Raw genomic sequence first — 20508 nt, forward strand, 5'->3', positions numbered from 1 at the left:
GCTAGAATTACTGCCCAGGACCTGACATTTGCAGCGATGCCTCACATGTGGAACCATCGCTGCTCATGTGCATGACCAAATTCGTGTGTGTTCGCCTTTGGGTGTGGGATGCCATCACAAGCGTCAGCTTGATCACATGTATTTAATAACAAATGTCTTGGCAAACACCATTTATATTGAAACGCTAGGGCGGAGCCAACGCTCGTGACAGCATAACGCATTGAATATCCAGAAGCAGTCCACTCCACTCTGGGACTGGCTTATACTATAAAAGTGCTTGAGTTTTTAACCTTTGTAAGTATTTTGCATTTTAATAAAAATTAGTTGTGACTGGTCTTACACTATGTTGTACCCTTGGAATTTTAATTTCTTTAAAAGTTTAATTGAGAGTGAAGGGACCAGTAGATTTGAGGATAATGCCGATTGCCCTAATGGCATACCCTAATCCCATGGATCTACATCAAGAGACATTTGACCTTTTACATAGCATGCGGTAGAGGAGCACATGGCGATGTGGTTGACCGCTTTTCAGATTTTTACACCTGCAAGAGGAGTACATTGCAAGCTAAATTTTGTCTGTGCGACTGAAGACATTTATTGGATTCATTATATGCTTGATATGTCACTGTATGGTTTAATGTAATTTAATTTGATAGTAGCACAGCACTTTTTATGTTGCCATTTTAGCCAAGGATACCCATTGGTGTGCTAGCAGCATTTGTACTTTTCACGTAGCGCGATTACACATTTCCAATCTGCAAGATAGTACCAGACTAAACTTGCATATTATACAAATAAGCGTCAAAATTGGCAAGTAGCCAAGAATTCAGCTAATCTAGGCATTGATCATTCGGCCTGCCCACCACTGTAAGCCAAGTTTATACAGACAGTATACAGAGCAATTTTATATTTTTCTAGTAACTACTAATCTGATCACATGCCCAATTTGTGCTTTGCCGAAACTGACCCAATAAGCAACAAATTTCAACACGGTCATCAGAACACAGCTGAAATTTGCTATGTGAATGGTCCTGTTTGAACTCTTCCACTTAACATCCTTAGGACTGAAACACTGAAAGAGCCTGGCAAAAAGATGCATACATTGTTACAGTATTTTGACAGCCAGCTGTCAGACTACCATATCTGCAGTGGGAGATTTGTCCATCTGTGCTGTTTATTGTGGATGGAGTAAATTTGTTACATTTGTTTTTTTCTTCAGTGCATGGTCAGCGTAAAGCCAGCCATAGACAGATCGAAATCCATTAGGTTCAGCAGGAACAGGCCGCATTTTGATCTATCTACAGGAAGGCTGGTTGTACAGACGCTGATCTATTGATCAATGCCAGTTCAACCAGCCTGTCTGATTTTTTTTTTCTTTGTTGAATGTCTGATAATTGTATTCTGACGGCTGGGCAACCTGCTGCTGTCAGAATACAAAAGCGCAGTGGGCGGGGACAACCCCATCAACACTGACAATTTTCTTTCCTTCAACCTGTGGTGGAAGGAAAGAAAATCGTATAAATGTATGGCCTGCCTAACTGATAGAATGAATTCATATGTGGCGGAGATTCCTTTAGAAAGTTACAACAATGTTTTACAAACAGGAGGACACAAAAAATGCTCCTGTATATCCATATGCCAACAAAACTAGCCTGAACAGTTTGATATAAGGAAAACTGCAGCTAGGGACCGATATGAGAATAAATGTACCAAAAACATCACGAAATTGGTTCTAGAAACATATTTCTAGAGTAGTAATAATAAAAAAAAAAAATATTATAAAATACTGACAATTGGTCAATGCATATTTCTGAATTAGTTTTAGATTTATGAAGTGAATCGCAAAAAAAAAAAACAAAAATCCATAATCTCTTGCTTTTACCAACAATAGCAGGGGTGGGCAACTGCGGCCCTCCAGCTGTCATGGAACTACATGTCCCATGCGGCATTGAAAGGCTGACAGTTGCATCATGACTCGCAGAGGCATGATGGGACTTGTAGTTCCACAACAGCTGGAGGGCCACAGTTGCCCACCCCTGAACAATAGAAACATCACTAAGATGGCTTCAGCTGCTTTCCTTTCCTTCAGGCACATTGGCAACTCCCCCAGGACATGACTTATCCTGTCCTACAGAGTAACCAAATGATGTGCCTTACAAGCCATTCAAGATATACATCTCACAATAGAACAAATGTAAGCTTACAATTGTTTAAAATACATGCTCAATATCACTTTCTAATTATAGGTTCAACATTTACCTGTGCATGAAAGTTTGCAATTGTTGTTGTCTCAATGTCTTTCTTGCCAAGGATTTCCATTTTAACTGGTGTATTTGGAAAGTTAAAAGCAAAGTAGTCCAGAAAATCTGGTAAGTAAGCAGCTGCACCATGCACTATGGCCAAAGCATAGCAGGACGCACTCTTGTCATTTTCATTAAAAGTCTTTTCAAGGAACTCCTCCGCAAATCTCTCCATCTCCATAGGAGACAAAAAGGAAAGTTCATCCATGTAAGCATGTAAAACTGGGGCGCCACCATTCGACTGATTCTCTTCATGCATTAGTCTGCTAAATCGAGATTCTGTTTTTAAGATACTGGTACGGATACAGTGCTCTTGATGAGATGCAAAGGGCATCTGGACCTCCTGAGGAACTCTGTACTCTTCAGTTCCAAGGTCTGATCGACAAAGCTGTTCATCTTTTAGGTATCTGCAGGACTCCTGGTTCATTTCTACTCCTACACTGACTTGGTCTAGGGCTTCCTGCTTAATGCGGGTCAGTCCAGCACACAGAGTCTGGACCTCTTTGTTGTACATTTTCAGCCGCCTTCCTCTTAAATCATCTCTATGCTTCTTTTTCTTCTTTTTCTTGAGCTTTTTAAGAAGGAAAGCCTTATCGTCATTTAGTACTCTCTGGGATTTGCCATTCTCATCTGGAATTTCTGTGGAAGAGGTAAAAGTGATTAAAACACTAGTTAATTTGCAGGGATTTATTCTTAGAAATATACCTAAAGCAGAGCAGGGAACAAAAACTGGCACATCCCTTAGTAAAAGCCGCACACAGTAAACACTTTACACTTGTTAGGCACACAGTTTACCCTTTTATTGCCCCCAGATGTTAACCCCTTTCCAGTCAGTGTCATATTATTAACACTGATCACTGTTCATGGATGTGGAAATTTTTTGAAAAACTATTTGTCCAAGGACTACATCAGGGTCCCAATTTACTTGTCCCTCATGACAAATATTTTGAAAAAAAAAAAACCACAATATTTAATTTCGGCTATAAAAAATATATAGTAAACACAAAGTTAGTCATAAATTTAGGCCAAAATGTATTCTACTACATGTCTTTGGTAAAAAAAAATCCCAATAAGTGTATATTGATTGCTTTGTGTGAAAGTTATAGCATCTACAATCTATGGTATAGATACTGCAATTTACGCCATTTTTTGCTATACAGCACTGCGCTAGTTGCTATACAGCACTGACAATTGTGCGGTCATACAAAAATGAAAGTGTATATTGATTGCTTTGTGTGAAAGTTATAGCATCTACAAACTATGGTATAGATCAGGGGTCTCCACACTTTCTAAACATAGGACCAGATTACTGTCCATCACACTTCTGGGGGGCCGGACTGTGGCCATTGGGAGTAGTTGTCCTGGAATCAGTGGGAGTAAACAACGCACCTTTGTTATTAGGGGGAGTAGCGCCCCTTCATTGGTGTAAATGGGAGGAATAGTGCCCAATTGTTGGTGTTAGCAGGAGGAATAGTGCGCAGCTGTGTCAGTGGGAGGAATGGTGCCCCATCATTGATGTCAGTTTGGAAAATAGTGTCCTATTGTTGGTGTAATTGGGGGGAAATAGTGCCGCACCGTTGGTGTCGGTGGCAGGAATAGTGCCCCATTATTGGTGTCAGTGGGAGGAATAGTTTACTATTGTTGGTGTCAGTGGGAGGGAAATAGTGCCCCATCAATGGTGTCAGTGGGAGGAATAGTACCCTATCGTTGGTGTTAATGGGAGAAATAGTGCCTCATTGCTGATGTCAGTAGCAGTAATTATGCCCCATTGTTGGTGGGAGGAAAGGAATAGTGTCTTGTATCAGTTGGAGGAAAAGAGCCCTGAGGGCCGGACAGAGGTAAGCAAAGGACCACATCCGGTCCCCAGGCCGCAGTTTGGAGACCACTGGTATAAATAATGGAATTTACACAGCTTTTGCTTTCTCACATTTCTTGAGGTGTGAAAATACCAGGACAGTACACACACCCCTAAATTACCCCTTTTCAGAAAGTAGACACACTAAGCTATATGCTGAGATGCATATTGAATCCATGGAAGATATATTTTTTTTCCCACAAGTCTTTGGAAAATGACAAAAACTTTTTTTTTTCACACAGTTGTTGCTTAAATGATATATTGTTCACACAAGCCATGGGTATATGTGGAATTACACCCCAAAATACATTCTGCTACTTCTACTGAGTATGGGGATACCACATGTGTGAGACTTTTTGGGAGCCTAGCCACATACAGGAGCCTGAAATCCAATGACCACTTTGAAAGCCTGAAGGTGCGTAACTTCCTCATTTCACTTCTTCAATACCTATCAGTTTCGAAGGCCCTGAAATGTCAGGATACCCCCCCCCCCAAAATAACCCCTTTTTGGAAAGTAGACACCACAAGGAATTTAGAAAGAGGCATGGTGAGTATTTTTCAGATCTCTTTTTTGTCCCTCGCAGGGTTTTGAAATTAAATTTTCCAAACACTTGTGGCAACAACGAGATCTGCAAAATACTCACCGTGCTTCTTATCAAATTATTTGGGGTGTCTACTTTCAAAAAGGGGTCATTTGGGGGGTTTGGTGCTATCCTGGCATTTCAGGGCCTCCGAAACTGATAGGTAGTCAGGAAGTGTAATGAGGAAATAAAGCCCTTTAAAAGCCTGAAGGTGCCTTGGTTAGACTGCTACAAAATCTCTCACATGTGGTATCCCAATACTTGGGAGAAGTAGCAGAATGTATTTTGGGGAATAATCCCACATATATCCATGGCATGTGTGAGCAATATATAATTTACAAGGGACAATTTTTTGTAAAAAAAAAAAAAAAAAAAAAATTTGTCATTTTCCAAAAACGTGAGGTAAAAATAAAATAAAATAAATGCTTCTATTGACTAAACATGCCTCCCAGCAAATAGTTTGGGGTGTCTACTTTCCAAAAAAGGTCATTTTATGTCCAGCATTAGAAGTTTATGCCACACATCACTTACTCTTCAAACCACCTGAATACACCAAGCCTTTTCTGACACTTTTTGTTCACATAAAAAAAAAAAAAACCCACAGTATTTTTTGCTAGGAAAATTACTTTGAACCCCCAAACATTATACATATTTTTTAAAGCAGACACCCTAGTGAATAAAATGGTGGGTGCTGCAATTTTTTATGTCACATAGTACTTGCGCAGCAATTTTTCATGCACAAATTATTTAAAAAAAAAAAAAAAATACACTTTTTACTTTTAATGCACAAAAACACAATATATTGGCCAATTATATGGTAAACTATAAAAGATGATGGTATGCCGAGTAAAGAGATACCAAACATGACATGCTTTAAAACAGTGCATGCCCCGTGCAATGGCGACAAACTGCATACATTTTTAATAGCCATAGGGAATGCTTTAAAAGTCTTTACAAGATACCATTTTAGATTTACAGAAGGGTCTAGTGCTAGAAGTACTGCCCTTGATCTGATGTTTGCAGCGATACATCACATGCATGGTGCAACCACTGTTTACATACTGGCACGGGGTCAACGAAGGTTTTTTTACACTGTCCCTTTCATTTTTGTTTTTATTTTTTAGCACATTTAATGCTATCACAGGGAATGCAAATATCCCCCTATAACCTCAATGAGCATTGTCATATATTCTTTTTTGAGAAATCTGGGGTCTATCAGACTCTAGATATCTCCCCTGCCCTTACATTATCTAATCTCACCAATATTGGTGTAATCAGATGCCTTCCCAATTTACAAATGGCGCTGTTTATATCCTGCAAAACTGAAGTGATGAAATGCTTGTAGCTTCTGATTTCTTAGACTATAGAAAGGATTGGCACTATTCCGGTCTCCAATCAGCTCTATGGTCAGCTGGCAGAAACACCGGCTGTATTCTCAGGTTCCGATAGCATGGGACTGCCCGAGAAGGCAGCGGGGGAGGGGGGAATCTTCTCCCGCTGCTTGTAAAAGCAATCTTGCAGCTAATTAGCAACTAGGATTGCTTTTACATGAAAGCTGATCGCTGGCTGAAAATACGACACCAGGATGATGCCTGCAGCTGCAGGCATCATCCTGGTATACCCACTCAAAGTCCAGTGATATACTAGTACGTCGCTGGTACTTGTTGGGTGTATATGCTATGTTATCTTTTTTTCATTCAGCCCACAGGTTGCATAAAAAAACAAAAAGAAATGTCTGCCAGAAAAAAAAAGTGTGTGGATTTGAGCATTGGGTCACAGCACCTTCTGAATACAAAAGGGCTGTGATGATCTCTTCCTGGAATTTTAGGATGGATCCACTTCATCCAGTTGCTTTGTAAATTACAAAAGCAGTATATGTATATAGCCAATTAAAATAAATTGTACCTTTTTGTACCAGTGAAGAACTTTCCAGGAAACTAGGTATGCATTCATCATTTGGTTGTTGAAGTCCATCCCTCCCATGTTAAGGTTATAGTCGTGGACAAAGAGGGGTTTCTCAACAACGCCAGATACCGTGCTAATTTGGACTGTCACGTCTGCGTGAATGGAAGACAGGACGAAAACATCCTATTTGTCCTTCCACTTCACTGTGAGCAATTGATCATTCCTCAAGCAGGCTTTCTCCCCTTTTCTAAGTCAGGTATTTACAAGCCGTTGAGGTGAACCCCGGCGATTAGGTCGCATGGTGCCACATGAGCCACTTTCAAGATTGTAGAAATAGTGGCATGCTTGTATACAAATTGTCCACGTATAAGTGGTATCCCTTACAGAAAAAATATGACACCAAGTCCCAAACTATCTTGCCACTGCTTCCCATGTAGTCTGGGCAGTTGGGAGGTTCTACTTCGCTGTCTCTTCCGTCTTAAATGATCCCATATCTGGCACGCTTGCTAGGAATGTACTGTTTGAATGTAAGGTGGCCAGTAAAGTGAATGAGGGACTCAACCACGCAGATGTTTTGCTGGGGCATACACACATCTGCAAATTTCTCAGTGAGATGGGTCACTCAAAGGATGACAGAATGTGTTATCACTGAAATGCATGAAGCGCATTATCGTGTCAGATCTATGCCTGGTCATGGCAGCAGAGAACACAGGCATATGATGAATTGGGTTTGTGGACCAATACGATCACAACTGATTCTTTTTTGCAATGCCCATGTTGAGGGTTAGGCCCCAAAAGGTTTTAAATTCGGAAACCGTAATGGGTTTCCATGAGAATGGTCTGGCAAGGTTTGAATTTGGGTTTGCAGCGATACATTGTTGAGCTTATAAATTGCTTTGGCCCATAATCAAAATTATACAAATCTTCTGTGAAAAACAGCTCCATAAAATCAAAGGGAGTTAAATTTGCTGTTTCCAGCTGAATTCCAGGATGGGTAGTGAATGGGGGAAGTACGGGTGCTGCAGAATCTGTGGGCTGCCAATCAGGATTTGCAAGCATGTCCGGAAGGACACTAGGGGCTGTACGGGCCTGTGTGCGAATTCTTGGTGGCTGCGGGACACTACTTGTGTAGTAGTGTCCCCCAGACAGCAGCTTGTACTGCACTTATGGGACTCGCCACATCAGCAAAATGATACTGCAGTGCTGGTATATATAAAAAAAAAAAAAAGACCAGGATGTACTAGGCTGCTGGTGCTCGCCAGTTCACCAAAAGGTAGTGCAGCACTAGTACTGGCACTCTGCTGTATATGAGACAAGTCATGCGTCCTAGAACTTCAGCTTCATGGGATCGGTTATGCCTTAACTTAACAGGGACCTCTTCTCCATTGTGTGAACTACCTGTCAGGGTTCCGCTGCGGTCTACAGGTTCATATTCTGAGGGAGAGTGTGTCAGGGAGTCTTCCTCCCCTTTGCTCTCACCTGACATGCTCAGAATCCTGTAGGCCTCTTCACTAGTGTACTTTTCGTTGGACATTTTGGATTCTAAATTTACAGGTACCTAGTGCGACTCACGGGAAAAAGAGCACCTGGCTGTCAGGGACTGCTTGAACCGGCAAGTGCTAACAGAGATCAGGCCTGATTCTGTGAACACTGTGGTTTTGTGTGCAATGTATTACAGGTGACAGTGATCAGAAATTCAAAATCCAAAACCGGTGTCCGCATAAACTAAATAAAATATACAAAAACAATAACCCTAAAAGACTGACATTCAAAAAGTCACACTTTCACCCTTGAAAGTCCAAAATGAATAATAAAACCCTCTTAGTGTCAGTGAATCCTCTCAATTCTTTTTTACTTCAATATAGTTATCCAAAAAGTATGGTCGACTATCCAATGTTCTCAAGCATGATATAAGGAAACACTTCTCAAGGTCGTCCATAGATTACCGCTCAGAAGGAAAGAAAGGACTATATAGCGTAGTATTCAGATTAAATAAGTCGAGGCTTTAATAAAATATGCTTACATCAGTATAGAAATAAAATTGCAAGTATTCCCACATGACAGGATCTCCAAGCAGCTTCCAAGAATGCATGTATTGATATCACCTTAGTAAAGATGGCCTCTCCGCTACTTCCGGTCAATGTGTAACATCCGAAGGGACGTGACGTCAGACTTTACACATTGACCAGAAGTAGCGGAACGGCCCAAAGCACTGCCACAATGAGGGATGGGTAAACCAACAAATAGAGAAAATTCCCAGGGCAACCTGTCAACAGTCTGGACCACCTCAAATGAGCACCCAAGAGTAAACAGCCACCTGCAAAAATTTAGCGGTCAAAACTAGCATCTGAGGATGCCCAACAGATCAACTGTATAAAAATGTCAGAAACAAGGAGCATAGAAGCCCAGGCAAACTTGAGACAGACGCCAGATGTCAGAATGCCCGGGAGGCACTAACTGCCCTGGTGGAGGACGCCATCACACGGAAGGGAGTATCCTGGCCCTTAATGGCATGCACCTGCACAAGCGTCAGCCAAATAAAATGGAAAAAAGTGGCAGAGGCAGCCTCCATGCCAGTCCTCAAACCAGCCAGGCCCACAATAGAAAAATTGGACTCTACAGAAGGCGGCCATCAGAGGAGTACACACTATCATGGGAACCAAGCCAGGAGTGTAGAGCGGGTGGGTACGACAGTCACGGACAAATAGAGGAATAGGTATTGTCCTCATTCAAGTGGAAAGCCAAAACCACCTTCAGAGAAAAAAAAGAAGAAGGGGATGGCCAAAATGCCACCGTATCCTTGCACAGAAGCAAATAAGGCGGCTTAGGAGGACAAAGCTGCCACTCCTGACACCCAATGAGCCGAACTGATAGCAACTAGTAAGGCAACCTTCCGTGAGAGTGGAAGAAAGGGAATATTCTGAAATGCTACTGAAGGAGGCTACCGAAGAGCCGACAACACCAAATGTAAGTCTCACGGCAGCAACATGCAGCGCACGGGGCACTACATGATGACCCCTGGATAAAAATGTGCGTACCATAGATGGTGAGGCCAGTCCAGGCCCACCAGGATGACAGGCCTCTATCCTACATAGTAAATGAAGAATCAAGCGGAGGAGTGGAAAGATATAAAAATGAGATTGCACTGATCCCCCGGCGCCAGCAGAGGATCCAACAGTCTTGCCACGGAACCTACTGGTTGAACCGGGACAACAGAAGATCCACATCTGGCATCCCCCATCAAAGGCAGGGCTGATAGAACACCTCCGGGGTATAGAGATCACTCACCTTGATCTAGCGTCTGACAGCTGAGAATCTCCTTGCCAGTTTTTGACCCCGTAATACATACGGCAGAAACAGATGGGAATGTACAGGAAGGGGTCCTTTATGTCTACAGACCTAGAAATTCACCCTGGTAAAGGGAGGTCACCACCGAGTGAATGGACCCCAATATGGGACTTGTGAACCTGTACCAAGGCAATCAGGTCCTTAAGGTTCAGGATCGGGTGAATCCCGTCCATCTTGGGAACTGTGAACAGACTGGAGTAAAAACCCCTGAACCGCTTTGACTCGACCAACGGAACAAACACTCCTCGAAGGATCAAGACACAAAACCCCCAATGAGGCAGATCCTGCACCAATAGACAAGAATAAAAAACAAATTTAAAAAAAAACTATTTTGTAGCTGGCCAGCAGCAGTTCACAGACCACAGGCCCCCAAACCAGCAAGGACAACCTCCACCCTACAAACAGGCAGGGCAAACCTGCATGCTAAGGTGGACCTTATCCGCAACATGTGGACTTGTGCATTCAGGAGCGCTTGACCCCAGCCACGGGGGCCTGGAAGGGCAGGATGTAGCCTAGCAGAAAGGATGAACTGCCGTTATGGGCCCGACAGACACCTGGTCCCTGACTTCAGAATCTGAGGAGCCACGAACTAGCAACTCAGACAAGCCACCTGGTAAACAAGGTGCAGGCCAGCTTGCACACAAAAAAAAAAAAAACACACGCATGTCCGTGAGCCTGGAGAGAGACTCGCCCCATGTGGCTGCCGGCTCAGCCATCCAGCGCCCACTGAGGCCCTGCAAAAGTAGGCCGCCAGGCGAGGCCCAGAAAAAGGAGGCCACAGGAAGGAGCTCCCCAGGGAAAGCCGCCAGATGAGGCCCTGCCAGGGAGACCACCGGATGAGATCCCGACCACAGTCCAAGACTCCGCAAGGGAGGCTGCTGACTGGGACCTGCAAAGGCAGCCACCATACGAGGTCCCCCCAAAAGGGCACGCTGTTAGAAACCCTGTAAAGGCGGCAGCCAGAAAAGGCCCCACAAGGGAGGCTGCTAACAAAACACTTGTAAAAGGGGGTAGAGGCACCGTAATGAAGGTTCATAAATTAGGCCTCTCACGGGAGCACAGTCACCCGCAGCTAAACAGGCCAGGGGACAGAGTGCACCTGGGCTGCAGATCCACTGCAGCACAGTACAACAATGCTAAAACAGCCCAGTATCCCTAGCTAAACCCACCGTGACACAAGCAAACAAGGTTAGCAGAGTACCCACCTTGCTACAAACCCCAATGATTAATGGGGGAGGGGGGCAGAACCCTGTAGGGAACGACCACCACAGGGGGTACTCGCTCCCCTCGTGCATCCGGGGAGGGAGCATCTGTTTACCGATCCATGGAGCGTGTGCTCAACACTCCTGTGACAGATCCTCCTCTCCACCAAAGTGGGGGGGCTGTCAGCCAGGGGTAACACTGACACAGACTTTAGGCGCCTGGTCATAGAGTGGGGAAAATAATTGTTTAATCCCCTGCAGATTTTGTAATTTTGTCGATTTACATAGAAATGAAGGGTCTATAATTATCATAGGTGTATTTTAAATGATAGAGACATAATAATCAACCAAAAATCAAAACAAAAAAAAAAAAACCTACACGTGATACAATAATATTAACTGAGTTGCAGTTCAGTGAGTAAAGTAAATATATCGTACCCTACATAGTCCTGTCAATTTAAAAAAGGTGCTAACAAACAACTTGTTATGTGTATAAAAGACACCTGTCCACGAAATCTTTCTTCCATTCAAACTTACCACTATGGGCAAGACCAAAGAGCTGTCAAAAGGACATCAGGGACAAGCTTGTATACCTGTACAAGGCAGGAATGGGCTACAAGACCATCAGCAAGAAACTTGGTGAGAAGGAGACAAACCATGGTGGATACAAATCGACGATTTAAAAAAAAAAAAAAAAAGTTTTTTTTATTGAAATCGGATTTGTTTTTATCAAATTTTAATAAAATGCTTTTGGAGTAAAAAACCATCAAAATATAGTTTCCTATTTAAGATACATTAATAATTTAGTTTATTCAGCATGAAATGGAGCTTCGTTATGTAGCATGAGGCTGTATATTCTGCAATATTTAAATTTTTGGTAAACTCATTCAATGAATCCAAGCTCTGCAAGCTGAGATAACATGCACTGCATTCACACAATTTCACAGTAACCATGAGAAAAAAAAAACCACATAAAATAAAAGATTTTGAGTTCTCTAGCTATGTGTGGTTACCCTATTAACCTAAAATCGGTTCTGATATCGCTGTTTTACTAACAGGAAAAAGGAAACCTTCATTTGGTTTGCAAATATTAAAGATTCTAACTACCAGCAAGAATGAGTTAGATTCCTTACATTTAAAGAGAACCTGTCACTTTAGATAAATCATGGTAGCGACTGTTAGCAGACATCCAAATACCTGCCGCCACGTCCCTCACCTTGTTGTGTCACTGCTGCATAAACAACCGTCCCATTAAAGTGAATGGGACTGTCAATGAGTCAACAGCGGGTCAGAGGAGGAGCCGCTGCGGGACAGAGATGACAGTTGCTCTTTAAAAATTATGATTTAAATTGAGCCTTTTCACTAGTAAATTTAAATCAAATCCACCCTGGGGGACAACTGCTGGGGAGATTATTTGCAAATGGAAGAAATAAAAAAAAAAAATCCCCATCAATCACCCTTGGTTTAGAAGATTTACAAGATTTCGCCTTGTGGGGTAAAGAATAATCATGAGAAAAGTGAGGGATCAGCCCAGAAATACACAGGAGGAGCTTGTGAATGATCTCAAGGCAGTTAGGACCACAGTCCAAACAAACAACCAAACAAACCTTTGGTAACAATACGCTGTCATGGATTGAAATGCAGAACCCGCAATGTCCCCCTCCTCAAGAAGGCACATGTACAGGCCCATCTGAAGTTTTCCAATGAACACCTAAAATGATTCAGAGAAGGACTAGGAGGAAGTGCTATGGTTGGATGAGACCAAATATGGTGTGTCGAGTTAATGTCAAAGAGCTCAATTTTGGAGGAAGATAAATGCTGACTATGATCCTAAGAACACCATCCCTACAGTCAAGCACGGAGGTGGAAACATTATGCTTTGGGCCCATTTCTCTGCCAAATGTACAGGCCGACTTTGCCGCATTGAGGGGCCAATGGACGGGGCCATGTATTGTAAAATTGTGGATGAGAACCTTCTTCCCTCAGCCATAACACTAAAGATGAGTCGTGGATGGGTCTTCCAGCATGACAGTGACCCAAAACATACCGCCAAGGCAACAAAGGAGTGGCTCAAGAAGCAGCACATTAAAAAGGGTAAGTTCACATTTTAGACAAAAATAAATGCACATTTTTTGCAAGGTAACAAAAAAAAAAAATAAAAAAATGTGCATTTATTATTTTTGTCCAAAGAAGCCTGGAAAACATTGCACAAGCAATCAGTAGATCGCAGATGCCATGCAGGTCTCCTGCAGACCTGTCAGAATATCTGCTTGCTGCAAGGGATGTACGAGCAAGCAGATATCCTGACAGGAAGCTTCAATGAACTACCACGGTGCTCCACTGCGCTGTGGTAGTTCATTGAAAACTACAAGCCGACAGCTGCTAAGGCTGTTGGAAATTGCAGTTCATTCATACATGGAAGTCTGTGAATAAACAATATACAGTCAGGTCCATAAATATTGGGACATCAACACAATTCTAACATTTTTGGCTCTATACACCACCACAATGGATTTGAAATGAAACGAACAAGATGTGCTTTAACTGCAGACTGTCAGCTTTAATTTTAGGTTATTTACATCCAAATTAGGTGAACGGTGTAGGAATTACAACAGTTTGCATATGTGCCTCCTACTTGTTAAGAGACTAAAAGTAATGGGACAATTGGCTTCTCAGCTGTTCCATGGCCAGGTGTGTGTTATTCCCTCATTATCCCAATTACAATGAGCAGATAAAAGGTCCAGAGTTCATTTCAAGTGTGCTATTTGCATTTGGAATCTGTTGCTGTCAACTCTCAAGATGAGCTCCAAAGAGCTGTCACTATCAGTGAAGCAAGCCATCACTAGGCTGAAAAAACAAAACAAACCCATCAGAGAGATAGCAAAAACATTAGGGGTGGCCAAAACAACTGTTTGGAACATTCTTAAAAAGAAGGAACGCACCGGTGAGCTCAGCAACACCAAAAGACCCGGAAGACCACGGAAAACAACTGTGGTGGATGACCGAAGAATTCGTTCCCTGGTGAAGAAAACACCCTTCACAACAGTTGGCCAGATCAAGAACACTCTCCAGGAGGTAGGTGTATGTGTGTCAAAGTCAACAATCAAGAGAAGACTTCACCAGAGTGAATACAGAGGGTTCACCACAAGATGTAAACCATTGGGGAGCCTCAAAAACAGGAAGGCCAGATTAGAGTTTGCCAAACGACATCTAAAAAAAGCCTTCACAGTTCTGGAACAACATTCTATGGACAGATGGGACCAAGATCAACTTGTACCAGAGTGATGGGAAGAGAAGAGTATGGAGAAGGAAAGGAACTGCTCATGATCCTAAGCATACCACCTAATCAGTGAAGCATGGTGGTGGTAGTGTCATGGCATGGGCATGTATGGCTGCCAATGGAACTGGTTCTCTTGTATTTATTGATGATGTGACTGCTGACAAAAGCAGCAGGATGAATTCTGAAGTGTTTCGGGCAATATTATCTGCTCATATTCAGCCAAATGCTTCAGAACTCATTGGACGCCGCTTCACAGTGCAGATGGACAATGACCCAAAGCATACTGCAAAAGCAACCAAAGAGTTTTTTAAAGGGAAAGAAGTGGAATGTTATGCAATGGCCAAGTCAATCACCTGACCTGAATCCGATTGAGCATGCATTTCACTTGCTGAAGACAAAACTGAATGGAAAATGCCCCAGGAACAAGCAGGAACTGAAGACAGTTGCAGTAGAGGCCTGGCAGAGCATCACCAGGGATGAAACCCAGCGTCTGGTGATGTCTATGCGTTCCAGACTTCAGGCTGTGATTGACTGCAAAGGATTTGCAAGCAAGTATTAAAATGTGAAAGTTTGATTTATGATTATTATTCTGTCCCATTACTTTTGGTCCCTTAACAAGTGGGAGACACATAAGCAAACTGTTGTAATTCCTACACCGTTCACCTGATTTGGATGTAAATACCCTCAAATTAAAGCTGACAGTCTGCAGTTAAAGCACATCTTGTTCGTTTCATTTCAAATCCATTGTGGTGGTGTATAGAGCCAAAAATGTTAGAATTGTGTCGATGTCCCAATATTTATGGACCTGACTGTAGCTCCATGGGTAGAGAACCACACGGCCGCATTGTCTTCAAATTTGACAGATATTACAGAGAGGAGGGGCAGCAGGTGGCAGCTGCGGCTATGGAAACATGTTCCACCCTAAAAACGGGTGGAACATGTAGCATGTTCCCAAAGGTGAACTTATCCTGTAAGGTCATGGAGTGGCCTAGCCAGTCTCCAGACCTTAATCCTATAGAAAATTTATAGAGGAAGCTGAAACTCTGAGTTGCAACTCAATTTATAACATTTGTATCATGCGTTTTTTCTGGATTTGTGGTTGATATTCTGTCTCTATCATTTATAAAACACCTATGATAAAAATCATGGACCCTTGGGCAAACTTACAAAATCTGCAGGGAATCAAATTATTTTCCCCATTGTAGGTGTCCGCGCAAGATGTTTAGCTCGCTGGCCACCTTGGTCCAGGATTGAGGCTGTCATGGCCAACCAAGTGCGGAGCTAGCTGCCTGCGCACACTTGCTGGTCAGACTAGGCGAACTACTGGTCCTAGATTATCCAGCACAACTGTTGATAGAAGATCTCCACAGGAAGAAAAAATTCCAGGGAAAAGAAAAAAAAAAAAAAGGAATGAAACCATAGGTCTCAGCAAAAACCTGTCCATAACTCCTGAAGACATTAGGCAGAAAATGACTGGAGGCCTATACCAGAGGGGAATTTATGCCCAAGAGGACTGCCCATAGGAGGTGCAGAGTTTTTGTTTTTTTTTTGCCTAGTGTCCTACTCCTGTTGGTGGGGCTATAAAACCCTGTTTGGTTATGGATAAAGAAGCAGCAGCTGTGTCCATCAATGAACATAAGATACTTTTTTCCCCACATTTTTGCAGTTACTGCAGTTACTGGTTTCCAGGCCTATGCAAACAATGCCATACATATCAGGAGTCTTCAGGAGGGGGTTCTCAGATAAGCACACCCTCCTGCTTGCATGGCTGAGCTAAGGGCACATGGATTCAAAAAATAAATGCTACATGAATTATCTAACCTTACTCAAGATTATTTTTAAGGCATTTTTAAGGTGATTTCTCAGCAAAATAAAGCATGTATAAATAGCCTTTTTTGTTTGTGGTGCTCAGATGCAGCGTAGTGCCGCTTCAAAGCGAACCTGTTCCCAGACTAAACAGTTAAAAAACCAAGTCTTTATGCACCAGTAAGTATTGGTAATGTTAAAATATCCCTCGTGAAAAGTTAAGACAAAATATATCTTTTCCTAAAAACGTGTAGATCTTTGCCTATTCCTTTCATGTAAGCTTCCTTCATACCGGGATGCAGCCTGTACTCCCCAACTGGCAGCAATGGGGCTGCCTGCATTGGATGCATGGAAGAGCTGTGCATCCTCGTGCAGGTAAACATGGCCTAACAGGTACAGATTCATACGTCCCGTGTGAATGAGCCCTTAGAAATCAAGCATAATCTTAGCAGCCTGTCAACCCTCTAATGTAGACAAATATATAAATTTGTGCAGTGCTATTTCTAAAAAATGCATATACCAAACATATTATCATAACTACAAAATTATACAGCAGCAATAAAATCTGTTCCTCCTCCTCCTCTCACAAACACTCTCTCTCCCTCCTCCTCCACGCGCTCTCGATCTCTCTCCCTTCACTCTCTTCCCGCCCCCCCCCCCCCTTCTCTCACTCTATCTCCCCCTCCCTCTCTCCTCCACTCGCATGCTCAATCTTTCCCCTCCTCCTCTCGTGCGTGTTCTCCCCCTCCCTCTCTCCTCCACTCGCATGCTCAATCTTTCCCCTCCTCCTCTCGTGCGTGTTCTCCCCCTCCCTCTCTCCTCCACTCGCATGCTCAATCTTTCCCCTCCTCCTCTCGTGCGTGTTCTCCCCCTCCCTCTCTCCTCCACTCGCATGCTCAGTCTTTCCCCTCCTCCTCTCGTGCGTGTTCTCCCCCTCCCTCTCTCCTCCACTCGCATGCTCAATCTTTCCCCTCCTCCTCGCGTGCGTGTTCTCCCCCTCCCTCTCTCCTCCACTCGCATGCTCAATCTTTCCCCTCCTTCTCTCGTGCGTGTTCTCCCCCTCCCTCTCTCCTCCACTCGCATGCTCAATCTTTCCCCTCCTCCTCTCGTGCGTGTTCTCCCCCTCCCTCTCTCCTCCACTCGCATGCTCAATCTTTCCCCTCCTCCTCGCGTGCGTGTTCTCCCCCTCCCTCTCTCCTCCACTCGCATGCTCAATCTTTCCCCTCCTCCTCTCGTGCGTGTTCTCCCCCTCCCTCTCTCCTCCACTCGCATGCTCAATCTTTCCCCTCCTCCTCTCGTGCGTGTTCTCCCCCTCCCTCTCTCCTCCACTCGCATGCTCAATCTTTCCCCTCCTCCTCTCGTGCGTGTTCTCCCCCTCCCTCTCTCCTCCACTCGCATGCTCAATCTTTCCCCTCCTCCTCTCGTGCGTGTTCTCCCCCTCCCTCTCTCCTCCACTCGCATGCTCAATCTTTCCCCTCCTCCTCGCGTGCGTGTTCTCCCCCTCCCTCTCTCCTCCACTCGCATGCTCAATCTTTCCCCTCCTCCTCTCGTGCGTGTTCTCCCCCTCCCTCTCTCCTCCACTCGCATGCTCAATCTTTCCCCTCCTCCTCTCGTGCGTGTTCTCCCCCTCCCTCTCTCCTCCACTCGCATGCTCAGTCTTTCCCCTCCTCCTCTCGTGCGTGTTCTCCCCCTCCCTCTCTCCTCCACTCGCATGCTCAGTCTTTCCCCTCCTCCTCTCGTGCGTGTTCTCCCCCTCCCTCTCTCCTCCACTCGCATGCTCAATCTTTCCCCTCCTCCTCGCGTGCGTGTTCTCCCCCTCCCTCTCTCCTCCACTCGCATGCTCAATCTTTCCCCTCCTCCTCTCGTGCGTGTTCTCCCCCTCCCTCTCTCCTCCACTCGCATGCTCAATCTTTCCCCTCCTCCTCTCGTGCGTGTTCTCCCCCTCCCTCTCTCCTCCACTCGCATGCTCAATCTTTCCCCTCCTCCTCTCGTGCGTGTTCTCCCCCTCCCTCTCTCCTCCACTCGCATGCTCAGTCTTTCCCCTCCTCCTCTCGTGCGTGTTCTCCCCCTCCCTCTCTCCTCCACTCGCATGCTCAGTCTTTCCCCTCCTCCTCTCGTGAGTGTTCTCCCCCTCCCTCTCTCCTCCACTCGCATGCTCAATCTTTCCCCTCCTCCTCTCGTGCGTGTTCTCCCCCTCCCTCTCTCCTCCACTCGCATGCTCAATCTTTCCCCTCCTCCTCTCATGCGTGTTCTCCCCCTCCCTCTCTCCTCCACTCGCATGCTCAATCTTTCCCCTCCTCCTCTCGTGTGTGTTCTCCCCCTCCCTCTCTCCTCCACTCGCATGCTCAGTCTTTCCCCTCCTCCTCTTGTGAGTGTTCTCCCCCTCCCTCTCTCCTCCACTCGCATGCTCAGTCTTTCCCCTCCTCCTCTCGTGAGTGTTCTCCCCCTCTCCTCCACTCGCATGCTCAATTTTTCCCCTCCTCCTCTCGTGAGTGTTCTCCCCCTCCCTCTCTCCTCCACTCGCATGCTCAATTTTTCCCCTCCTCCTCTCGTGAGTGTTCTCCCCCTCCCTCTCTCCTCCACTCACATGCTCAATCTTTCCCCTCCTCCTCTCGTGTTCTCTCCCTCCCTCTCCTTCACTCGCACACTCGATGCCTCTCCTCCTCTCGCGCGGTGTCTTTCCCCCACTCCTCTAGTGAGTGTTCTCCCGCGCTCTCTCCCTCAATCACTCCTCGATTTTGATTCAGAGACAGCAACAGGAGGCAATGCTGCCTCCAATCAAATCCTGTGAGAATTGGGGGGGGGTTAAGAGTGAAATGGAGCCATGTCTTGTGTGTCTGCAATGCCTTGAAAAAAGTATTCCTACCGCTTTAAATTTTCCAGATTTTGTCATGTTACAACCAAAAACGTTAATGTATTTTATGTATTAGATATACCAACAAAGTGGCACAAAATTGTGAGGTGGAAGATAAATGGTTTTTAACATTTTTTTACAAATAAATATCTGAAAAGTGTGGCATGCATTTGTATTCAGTCATTGTCCTGCTGAAAAGGTGAACCACCACCCCAGTCTCAAGTCTTTTGCTGACTCAGGTTTTCTCCTAAGATTGCCCTGTACTTGGTACCATCCATCTTCCCATCAACTCTGACCAGCTTCCTTGTACTTGCTGAAGAAAAGCACCCCAACATGATGCAGCCACCACGTTTAACAGTGTAGATTGTGTGTTCAAGGTAATGTGCAGTGTTAGTTCTCCACCACACATAGCGGTTTGCATTTAGGCCAAACAGTTCAATTTTGGTCTCATCTGACCATAGCACCTTCTTCCACAGCCTTGCGGTGCCCTCCACATGGCTTCTCACAAACTTGGACTTCTTATGGCTTTCTTTCAAAAAAAAAAAAAAAAGGCTCTCTTCCATAAAGGCCAGATTTGTGGACTAATAGTTGTCCTGTGGCCAGATTCTCCCACCTGAGCTATGGATCTCTGCAGCTCCTCCAGAGTTACCAAGGGCCTCCTGGCTACTTCTGATTAGTGCTCTCCTTGCCCAGCTGGTCAGTTTAGGTGGATAGTCATGTCTTGGTAGGTTTGCAGTTGTGCCATACTCTTTCCATTTTCAGATGATGGCTTGAACAGTACTCCATGAGATGTTCAAAGCTTGGGGTTTTTTTTAAATTTTAAATATATCCTAACCTTGCTTTAAACTCCACAATTTTATCCTTGACCTGCCTGGTGTGTTCCTTGACCTTCATGATACGGTTTGTTCACCAATGTTCTTTAATTTAATCTAATTAGGTGGCTTCTGAAGGCAACTGGTTCCACTAGATTTTACTTAGGGGTATCAGAGCAAAGGGGGCTGACTACAAATGCATGCCACACTTTTCAGATATTTGTAAAATATTTTGAAAATCAATTATCTTTTTACTTCCACTTCACAATTATCTGTCACTTTGTGTTGGTCTATCACATGAAATCCAAATAAAACACATTTACATTTTTGGTTGTAACATGACAAAATGTGCAAAATTTCAAGTGGCATGAATACTTTTTCAAGGCACTGTATACAGACACACACAGACTGCTTCAAGTGTGCACAAGTGACCCCCCCTAGCAAGCAGCATGCTATAGGGACAATTGGAGGGGAGGGGAAGCCGAGAACATCAGCCTTGGACCCTAGAAAAGGAGGAAAGGGATTGCACAGAGCAGGCAAGTAAACATGTTTATTATTATTATTA

General features: G+C 44.3%; 1 protein-coding gene across 1 annotated transcript in view; it reads right to left on the reverse strand.

Moving 5' to 3' along the window:
* Window positions 1–20508, reverse strand: part of RSBN1 (round spermatid basic protein 1) — a 53765-nt gene that overhangs the window by 20364 nt on the left and 12893 nt on the right. Inside the window, exon 2 of the mRNA XM_089681072.1 lies at window positions 2260–2939. Within this exon, the coding sequence (XP_089537198.1) occupies window positions 2260–2939 (680 nt within the window). The remainder of the gene's footprint in view (window positions 1–2259; window positions 2940–20508) is intronic.

Source organism: Staurois parvus, unplaced genomic scaffold, assembly GCF_062004578.1.
Source record: "Staurois parvus isolate SC_StPar_1 unplaced genomic scaffold, SC_StPar_1.0 ptg000258l, whole genome shotgun sequence".
Classification (NCBI taxonomy): domain Eukaryota; kingdom Metazoa; phylum Chordata; class Amphibia; order Anura; family Ranidae; genus Staurois; species Staurois parvus.